The 10101-nt window shown below is 61.8% G+C and overlaps 1 protein-coding gene across 3 annotated transcripts in view; it reads right to left on the minus strand.

The window, feature by feature from the left end:
- Window positions 1-3239, minus strand: part of CSNK1D (casein kinase 1 delta) — a 39261-nt gene extending 36022 nt beyond the window's left edge. The window contains exons 1-2 of one of the 3 annotated variants that reach the window (XM_082705599.1): window positions 3042-3239; window positions 390-1468 (exon numbers count right to left, since the gene is read on the minus strand). In XM_082705599.1, the coding sequence (XP_082561725.1) occupies window positions 390-465 (76 nt within the window). In that variant the 5' untranslated portion in view covers window positions 466-1468; window positions 3042-3239. Of the gene's footprint in view, window positions 1-389; window positions 1469-3041 lie in introns of those variants that run through there. The other 2 variants (XM_082705601.1, XM_082705600.1) reach the window with 2 other exon arrangements.
- Window positions 3240-10101: the final 6862 nt, after the last annotated feature.

Genomic DNA, 10101 nt, shown 5'->3' on the forward strand with positions numbered 1-10101 from the left:
CGGCGCGGACGGCGGGCGGCCGGGGGCGCGGGCCGAGGCTCAGGGCCACTCCCCGGCGGCCCCGGGCGCGCGTCTGGGCAGCCGTCCCCGGGGGCTCGGGCCGGGCCCCACCGCAGGGCCGAGGAGCTCGCGCTGCCCACAGCCGGGGCTGCGGGCGCCCGGATCGGGCGGGGCGGGGCGGGGGGGGCGGGCCGGGTCCAGCCGCAGGCCGGGGAGGGGTCCGGGGCGGCGGCTGGACGAGCGCCGAGGGGGTCTGTCCCCGGGTCCCCGGAGCGGCGTCCTCGGAGCGGGGTCCCCGGAGCGGCGGCCCCGGCCCGGGGCGCAGGGGGCGGGGGCTGGGCGGACGCCCTGCGGGGGGCGGCCCCGGCCCGGGGGGAGGGGCGCCTCACCGAGATAGATGTCGCCGAAGGAGCCGCTGCCGATCTTCCGGCCCAGCCGGTACCTGTTCCCGACTCTGAGCTCCATGGCGGCGGCGGCGGCGGGTCCGGCTCGCTCCTGCCCTCCCGGCCGCTTCCTGGGTCTGAGCTCGGGGAGGCGGCGCCGCTGCTGCCGCTACGGCGGGTCGGGCTGCCGGCTCCGCCCCCCTCACGGCCCCGCTTTCACCATCGCTTTCCGGCCGCCCCGCTGCTCCCAGCGCCTCAATACGGGGCGGATGGGACAGTCCGAGCGCCGCCGCCCCTGCTCCGGCCCCCACCGACCCCGCTCGCCCTCTCCCCGCCGCGGATGGACTCGGATCTTCCGGGCCTAAATCCCCCTTCAGCTGCCTGAAGGAGCCGCCGCCATCGCGCTGTGACGTCACTTCCCCTAGCAACCCGGCGGGGCGGGGCCACGCTGCCCGAGGGGCGGGGCCATGGCTTCGGGCGGAGGGGTGGGGTCTGGGCGGGGACTGGGCGGGGCGGGGAGGGGCCAGTGCGCACCCGTGTCCTCTGGACCCCGGGGCTCCCAGGCCATCCCCCTTTCTGTCTCTGCCTCGCCGCTGCACCCCGGCCCGGGAGACCCCCCGCCCTGCCCGCTCCCACATGCAGGCTCCACGTGCTGGCGCGGGGGCTTCGTTTGTCCTGGCAGGTGTCCGGGAACCCGGTGGCTCCCCGCGACTGACTCGAGACGGGCCCCCAGGCAGTGATTTTTGCAAGAGGGAAAGAGGGAGCCGAGCTTGTCTGTCCGTCCAGGTCCTGGCACCCGCAGGACACAAGCTGGGACACAGGGACACAGGTATGCGGGGCCTCTTGGGCTGCCCGTGGTCTACCGAGCAGCTCCCCTCCAGTCCTGTGTCACCTTCCCTGCTGCGCGGCAGGCTGCTGTCCTCCCACGTCCAACATCTGTCTGGTCGTCTGGTCCTCCGCGCTCAAACCTGGAGCCTGCTGTCGGACCCGAAAGGAGAAGGTGAAGCCACCAGGGTCTCAGTCCCATCTTCCTGGAATCCAAATCAACCTTTTCGTCTCGTTTGTATTGGGCCTGAGTGCTCTTCCTTGGGAAAGAAAACAAGAGTGCTAAAGTTGAGAATGACCACAAGCTTCAAAGACCCAGAGTCCTGATTCTTCCCCCTGGGAAGATGCGTCCAAAGCAAGAAGGACTGACCATCATGGCATTGCTTCTCGAGGCCTATGCCCACCCATGTGGAAAGGGAGAACCGTCAAGCATCATGTTTTGTTTTTAATATTTTAAAAAAAATTTTAAAGATTTTATTGATTTATTTGAGAGAGAGAGCAAGCATGGGAGGAGAGAGGTCAGCGGGAGAAGCAGGCTCCATGCTGAGCAGGGAGCCCGATACGGGACTTGATCTCAGGACTCCAGGATCATGACCTGAGCCAAAGGCAGTCGCTTAACCAACTGAGCCACCCAGGCGCCCCAGGCATCATGCTAATACACACTTCTGAACATCTAGTAGATACCCACTGCTCTGTGCACAGGGGCCCGGCAGGTGTGGGCGAGACAGCAGTACAAACTGACCTTCCCCGGCGTGGCCAGGAAGAACGCAGGGGAGTCAGTGCCCTCCCCCCTGCACAAAGCAGGCGGGCTCTCCCCTGGCAGGTCTCCCCTCTCCAGCAGTCAGTCTCAGGAGTGCAGCCCCTGCCCCAAAAGGGTTGGGGAGGCAGGTATCAAGTCCTGAGCGGTGTGTAGCAATGCCTAGAGACAGGAGAGGCTGGGAATGCCCCACGGCCATGTGTCAGCCTGGTTTCTCTGTCTCACGGGGTGGGGGCAGGGGATTTTGTCAAACCAGTAAAAATAGGTTGTTGGCAGAACTCCCAGATGAAAGGGGGCCTGTTCCCCCTCCCAGAAAGCCATGAGTACAAACTGGGAACAGAAAGGGGCCTGGAAGTACAGTCCACGGCCACTCCCTTAGCTGCCCTGGGCTGATCACTGGCCAGCAGTCCATCCTGGGGACTAAGTGTCCTCTCTCAAAAAGAAGCTGCAACTCTTTGGGCCTCCCCCAGGCCCCAGGGTTCTGCCCATGTCACGCATTTATGCTTGGACTTGGTCAGGATAATCAGCCGACAGCAGGACCAAAGTCCTTGTTTGTGTTTTACTCCTCCTAATGGTGGGGGGAAGTACCCAGAAGGAAGAGAGTGCACAGGACCCAGGACCGGAGCCACCTTCCTCAAGGAGCCATTCACCAGGGCCTGTGCCAGGCACAGAGGCCTGTTACCCCCGCACCATGCTGCAGGCGGCCTGCCCCAGAGGCTACAGCTGTCCCCTGCACATTCCTTAGTTTCCCGTTTGTGAAGCACCTCGGGGTGGGGTGGGGTGGGGGTGGGGGCTGGCCAAGGCCACGCTCTGACAGGTGCTCCCCCGCTTGCAGCCTCCAGAGGCCAGGATGCCTCAGAGTGGTGCCGACCTGGCTGGTGAACTCTCTAGAGTCCTCTCTGTCCTCACGTGCTCCTCAAGTGCCATTCACTTGTCGTGCGGGGCCGAAGTCGATGCCCCAGACCCTTGGAGCGTCGTCGGTGAGAGGACCAGGAATAACAGAGCGAGAAGGCTGGCACAGGTGCGCTTGTGGTCTTGTTGGGAACAGCCTGACCCGTGTCGCAGCTCACACTGACCTCAGGCAACACCTGCAACTGCGACTGGCACGTAGTGGGCCTTCAGCAAACCGGCTTCGTGGATGACTCACACGGATGATGCCCCACTCCCGAGCCAGGCCTTTGCCGCTGGGGCGGCCTCCCCCCGCCTCGCCCTGGGAGGGTTTCCCTGCCCTCTTCACGGCTCGCTGGCCCCTTCTGGCAAGGGCGCTGGCCCGTGCTGTCTGCTTCCTCGGAAACGCCAGCCCGGGTCTCCCCGGGTGTGTTCCGGCCTGGGCGGGGGCAGGGGACCCCTCCCGGGGTCTCTCCCGCCAGACCCCGCCCCGCAGGCCCGGTCCCCCCCTGCGCCCCACCCCCCCAGACACGCTCCGCCCCTTGCCGGCCGAGGCCGCGCGTGGCCGCAGGCCTTAACCCCTCCGCCCGGCCCTGCGGTTTCAGTGGACTCTGCCGGACCCACTGGCCCCTCCGCTACCACCAAACTGCCTCTGGCCTCTTGGGCAGCCCGGAGGCCTCGGAGGGCAGCGGGTCCCGCCGCGCCGCCGTCCTCCCGCGGAAGCAGAGCGCGGGAGGCGAACCGGGAGCGCGTGCGCCGCGCGGTGGGGGCCGCCCTCGCCCGCCGTCCGCGAGTATCTGCGCCGGGCCGGACACGCGTGGCCGGACTCGCTGTTCAACTCGCGCGGTCGCGGGGCGCAGTTCAGGGCGTTCGTGCGTTCCCGGAGGGCGCGACCGTCCCTGCCGTCCGCTTTCCAGTTCCATCACCCCGAAAAGAAGCGTGTGCCCGCCCCGGGCCCCGCACCCCGGGAACCCTCCGGGCTCCGCGCCCTCGCTCGCAGGTGTGGCCGGGGCGGGCTCCGGGCTGCCGAGGTTTGCGGTTTCCCATCCCCGCGAGCGCGCAGTCCCCCTCCCACAGCCGGCCCGGGCCCGCCTCCGGTCAGACTCGCCCGTCTCGGGAAGGAGGAGGGCGGTGGGCGCACGTGTCCTCGGAAAGGTACCTGGCCCGGGACGGGGGTCCCTGCCGTGCGGGGTCTCTCGGCCCCGCGGCGCCGCCGGCCCTGGGCTCAGGGCTCCTCCTCCTCCCCCCGGCGGGTGCCGGCAGTTTCAGCTCCTCGGACCTGAAAGAAGGTGACGCACTGGTCCTGATTCGCCAGTTCTTTCCCTGCCGCGGGTCGCAGGTCACAGGGTAGGTCCAAGGATCTTCCCCTGGAGCTGATGAACGGGGACTGAATCATCTGCACAAATCATGAGGACCTGCGGCTCCCCTGGGCCAGAGCTTGGGGCAGCTCTCGGTCACTGACAGGAGGCTCACACCTGGAGAGAAGGTCACCCCAGCGGCCACCTCTTCGTCCGGGTCCCATGGGAGCACAGAGGTGAGCAGGCTTCTCGCGTCTGCTCCAGCGGGACAAACCACAGCGATGCGAGGGCGCTATCCCCTCAGCACCATCGTCACCAGATGCAGACACTGAGGTGGAGAAACTGAGGCCCAGAGACTGTACGGCTAAAATTTCTAGGTTTTCTGGGGCAGCTGCAATTTGAAATATCCTGTATGATTTAAAAAAAAAAAAGATTTTATCCATTCATTTGACAGAGAGAGACAGAGAGCATGAGCAGGTGGGCAGAGGGAGCAGTGGGCAGAGGGAGCAGCAGGCAGAGGGAGCAGCGGGCAGAGGGAGCAGCGGGCAGAGGGAGCAGCTGACTTCCTGCTGAGCAAGGAGCCCTGCACCTCCCCAGAGGAAGAGCTGCGGAGGAGGCAGTAGGAGCACCGCCTGCTGGCAGGGTAGGGGAAGGGCGGTGTGGGACACCCTGAAGCCTGAAACCAGAAGGGCCCTCCGAGGCGAGAAGGACACACAAGTATGGTACAGAACCTGATCTCAGGACGAGGAGGCAAAGGGATAGGGGCCCTCTGCCAGCCCCTCCTGTATCTGCGCGTGTGCATGTGTCCACGCCGGCATGCACAGGTGTGTGTCTGTGTGCAGAGAACACTGTGCGTGTGTGCATACGTGTGCATACCGCCAGGGAAGCAGGCGCCACACAGAGACGCGGGCACGCGTGTGTGCACCTGTGAGCTCATGCTGTGCACATGCACGTACACACGTGCCCATGTACCCACGCATGTGGGCACACACGCGTGCCTGCATGCTGGCGTGTGGGGGGAATGACCATCGCTCTGGAACTGGGGAAAGGAAAAGCTAAGTAAAGACTCTGTGGAAAGGGCCACTGGGGGGGGGGGTCTAAATAAACTGGAAGCTGTGGGCAGGGACTGAGGGCAGTAGACGTTCCAGAGGTCTCATTATAGGCAGGGAGGAAGGGAGAAAAGGGGAATAAATGTCTTCTAGAGATTTCATCTTGTTGGCCACAGCTACATGGCCATGGGCACTGTTCAGAAGCCCATGCAGGAACTGCCCTGCTTAAAACCAGTGCACTCCTGGTGGGAGTGCCAAGCGAGCAGCCGTTTTGGAAAACTGGAAAATGGTTTCGTGTTCCCTCGAAAGGGTGAAGGTTGGAGGGCCTGGGTGGCTCAGTGAGTTAAGCCTCTGCCTTCAGCTCAGGTCATGATCTCAGGGTCCTGGGATCGAGGCCCGCATTGTGCTCTCTGCTCAGCGGGGAGCCTGCTTTCCCCCCCCCCGCCGCCTGCCTCTCTGCCTACTTGTGATTTCTGTCAAATAAATAAATAAATAAAATCTTTAAAAAAAAAAAAAAAAGAAACGGTGAAGCTAGAGTTCCCGGGTTACGCAGAGGTTCCCTGGAGAGCCGAAGACGCCTGTCCACGCGGCAACATGCCGGCAAGTGTTCATAACAAGGTTCTATCCTGTATGATTACAGTATTCTAGCCCAAAGTAGAAAGAGCCCGAATGTCCGTACCAGATGAGTGGATAAACAAAACGTCTGTCCGTAAAATGGAATGTTTACTGCTCGGCCGTCAAAAGGAATGGAGCACGGATGCCCGCCACAGGGCAGATGAGCCTTGAGAACAGTGCACCAGGTGAAAGGAGCCAGACTCAGAGGGCCATGTCCTGTGGGGTTCTGTGGATGTGAAATGTCCAGAAGGGACAGAAAGTGGATTGGGAGCTGGGGAGGGAGCTGGGAATGGGCCTGGGGGCAAACTGCTGACAGGCAAGGGTCTACTCCTCCTTTGGGGTGACAAAAATATCTCAGAACTAGGTAGAGGTTATGATTATGTGACATCAAGAATGTGTAAAAAGCCACTTAACTGTATACTTTAAAATGGCAAGAATGGTGAATTGTATGTTAAGGGAATTTTACCTTAAAATAACACAAATTAGCCCTGGGGACAGAACTCAGATTCCTTGCTGGGGTTTAAATGGTCCTCACCGTGTCCCCTCTCATGCCCCCACAGGAATGACTTGCAGTTCCCTGAAAGCATCAGTGTCTCCTGCCCCAGGGCCTTGGCACACACTATTCCTTCCACCTGTAATGTTTTTGTCTCTGACCTTTGCTCAACTAAGTTCCCTGTTTCCCCTCTCCCCAGTGAATGATACTGATCTAGTGCCCATGGGACACACAAGTGGCAGAGGACCAAACAGGGTCAGAGGAGTCACCACCCTAAAGGCGGTGGCTAGGAGGCTGAGCTTGGAGCTTGCCCAAGCTTCAGTTCCTGCTCTGGCACCAGCTGTGCAATCTTGGGCAGCGACTCCACCTCCCTGTGCCTTTCCTTTCTCAGCTGTGAAATGGAGATAATCCCAGTGCTAAGTCCAGAGGTGGTAGAGAGGGTAACCGGGTTTAGAAGAGGGCCCAGAGCCAAGCAGTGGCCGTGTGAATATTAGCTGCTCACATAACTACCGTTTATTTGGGAAGTTAATCGTCAGGCAGGTGGCAGGGTGGCGTGCGCCTGCAGAGCTGTGGATGGGACCTGGGCCTGACAGTCACCTCCTGCTCAGATCACCCCAGTGAGTCAGGATCCACGCCCACTCCTCACCTTTGGACCTGTACCCACCTGTGCACTGAGGATGCTGGGCCCAGCACTAATGATGAGCCTCATTTAACTAATAAAATTCGCCAGCTGCTTCCCTGAGGGCATGAGGAGGGACAAGCCAACTGTTGTAAGGTGAACAGTAGTTACCAACTGGACAAGACAGGTACAGGCTGTGGTTTATAGCTTCCAGCAGCTTCTAACACCTCCCCCAAAGACCTGAAGGAGTGACCTCAGCCCAGCAGGAAGGGTCAGTAGCGGAGCCTGACGGGTCTTCCGAGGGTGAGAGGCTGCTTGTGCGTACGTGTCCCATGCAGCTGGCGTCCACCTGCCGGCCGAGGAAACCTCCGGGAAATGCTGGGCTCACCTGGGCCCCGGCTGGCCAGAAGCCCCAGGAGGAGCCAGGAGGAGCAGTCAGGTCCCAGGCACTCGAAGCCAGCCTTGCCACTGGCAAGCAGAAGCGTGCAGCCTGAACCCACAGCAGCAGGGAAAAGGTAGTCAGATCATGACCCCAAGCAGCTTCCAGGGATCTGGGACAGAGGCCAGGCTTGGGCATCTGCTTTGAAAGCTGCCACCAACCTCACATAGCTGTTTAAACTAATTAAAACGAGGGGTGCCTGGGTGGCTCAGTTGGTTCAGCAACTGCCTTTGCCTTGGGTCGTGGTCCTGGGATCCTGTGGGACCGAGTCCCGCATGAGACTCCCTGCTCCTTGGGGAGCCTGCTTCTTCCTCTCCCTGTGGCTGCTGCTCCCCTTGCTTGTGCTTTCTCTCTCTGTCTCTCTCCATCAAATAAATAAATAATCTTAAAAATTTTTTTGAGAACATGATTTTTATTTTGTAATATTGATCTTTATTACGTATATCCATATTTCATTTGCAGTCTTTATCTCTAACTTACCTTGATTTCTCTGTTTCGATATGTTTCCTAATGAAAACAAAACAAAAGTACGCATCCCCTTCCTCAGCCTCACTAGCCACGATCCAAGTGCTCAGTGATGCCTGGGTCGGATAGCACAGAACAGAGCATTTCTATCATTCTGGAAAGCTCTCTTGGGCAGGCCTTCAGGAAACCAGGGGGCCCAACCGGGCTGGAGGTGTGGGGGGCACTGGGCAATGTCTTGTCACAGTTGGTGGCTTCCTGGCCCCTTGTGGGTGGAGGTCAGGGGTGCTGTGGAGCACCCCACAGTGCACGGGGCAGCCTTCCACAGAGAACAGTAAGCGCCAAGCGTCAGTGGGGTATGATGCAGATGCCCTGCCCTCGACCGAGCCAGCACCTGACTAGCTTCCTTGACCGCTCTATGGAGGCCTCAGTGAGCCTGGCTCACAGGCCTTCACCTAGCCCATCTAGGTGGGTGTGAGCCCAGAGGATCCCGGGAAGGGCTCTGCTGTGCCAGTCCATGAGTGGAAGTGTCACCTGTCACTCTGCAGGCCAGGGGCCGGACTTCCAGGATGAAGCTGGTTCAGGTCTAACATCTGGAGTCCTGAGCTTTAGAGCCCCAGGGGTGAGGAACACCTACCTCACAGAACCAGACACTTGGCCCTCCCCCACACCCCCCCGCTGGGAACCCTGAGGCAACCGGCCATGGGAGCTGGGCACAGCGTGGGCCTCAGGTCTCTGGTGGAGCGGAGGAGCACCTCACGGCCACGCCCAGCCTCCAGGAGGGCGGAGGCCCTGCTCCCACCGCACACAGTAGGGCCTCAGCATTTACAGAGTGAACGACAGAGGGACCAGCAGGGACTCAAGGCAGCCCACTGGCTCCTCACCTCTCCTCTGGCAGAGAGGGACCAGCCAGACCCAACCCTGACCTCTGACCCCAAGCTCCCACCCCTTTTCCGGGTCCCTGTTTACTTCCCAGCCTCAGGGAGGTGGTTTCCAGCTTGAGCTGCTGGCTCAGGGGGGCCCGGAAACAGGAGGTGTTCTTGGAACTAGCCCTGCTGTGACCTGCTGCTCACGGACTTGGGAGGCCCCAAAGTGGCCCCACACCTTGCTCCTGGCTGGGAAACAGGCCCCCACAGCTCTCCTGGAGTCCACGGGCAGAGCCCCTTGGCCTCTAACCCTGTCCCGTGGGCTGCTGGCGACCCTGCCGAGCCCCTCCTGCAGCCTTTCCTGGCCACATCACCTCTCCCGGGTCCAAGCCCTGCCATCGTCTCTCCGTCGTCATCCCCTGCCAGGCAGGGTGGGGACTATCCTCTGGGTGGGGTCCAGACCTGCTCCTGCCCTCCTAGCCACGCCACTCCCCAGAGAGCCCTGTCTTGGGGCCTGGAAGACCGCAGGGCTGTCGATGCGGTTCTAGGTGCCAGGCGCGGTGGCCTGCAGGGGGGAGGTGAGGCCCGTGCCACCGAAATATATGTGGTCCTGGCCTGAAAGAAGCCAAGGTGACCCCCGAGTGTCCCTGCCTGATGAACCAAGCTGTTAGCCTGCCAGGGCAAGGCTGGGGGGGGGGGGGTCACGATTGTCCTTGGCCTCAGGATGGTGTCCACTCTCTCATGGCCCGCGGCGTACTCTGCAGGGAGGCTGGCCGGGAGAGTTCAGCTCTGGTGCCTGGCGTGCCTGCTCACACCCCCCAACCACCCGTACATCTCTGCATCTCCAACTGTGCTGCGTGACTGGGCAATGGGTCACTAGGCCGGGCCTCTCTGGGCTCCAATGCCTGCTGGGGTGTCCCACCTGCCCCAGGGGAGCAGGGCCTCTGCAGGTGCCCCTCCCCCCATGAGCTGGTATCCCCAAGAACTTCCCCAGGACCCCGACCCCTGAAGCTCCCCAGTTCTGCCCACCGGGCAGGCATGGGGCTTCTGCCACACTCCCAGAAGTCCTGCAGGGGTGGGAGCTGGGCCTCTGGAGAAAGAGGGACCCTCCCCCCAGCAGTCTCCTCCAGCCAGGACACCCCAGCAGCTCAGCTGGCAGAAGGTGGCTGGGTTGGCTGACCCAGGCCAGCAGGAAGCTGCCTCCTCAGGAGGCCTCTGGGAGGCATCCTGGGTGCTAAGGCAGGAGTGGAGGGTACTGGGGTCAGGTTAAGGCCAGACTTGGAGCACTGAGACAGGGCTGACAAGACCTGCGTGGAAGTACAGGATGTGTGTCTAAGGGGTAGCCGTGTGGGCTCTGGCACCATGCGGAATGCTTGTGCACTGGGAAAGGGCAGCTGTCATATCATA

This window comes from Mustela nivalis (assembly GCF_964662115.1).
Source record: "Mustela nivalis genome assembly, chromosome: 17".
Taxonomy (NCBI): domain Eukaryota; kingdom Metazoa; phylum Chordata; class Mammalia; order Carnivora; family Mustelidae; genus Mustela; species Mustela nivalis.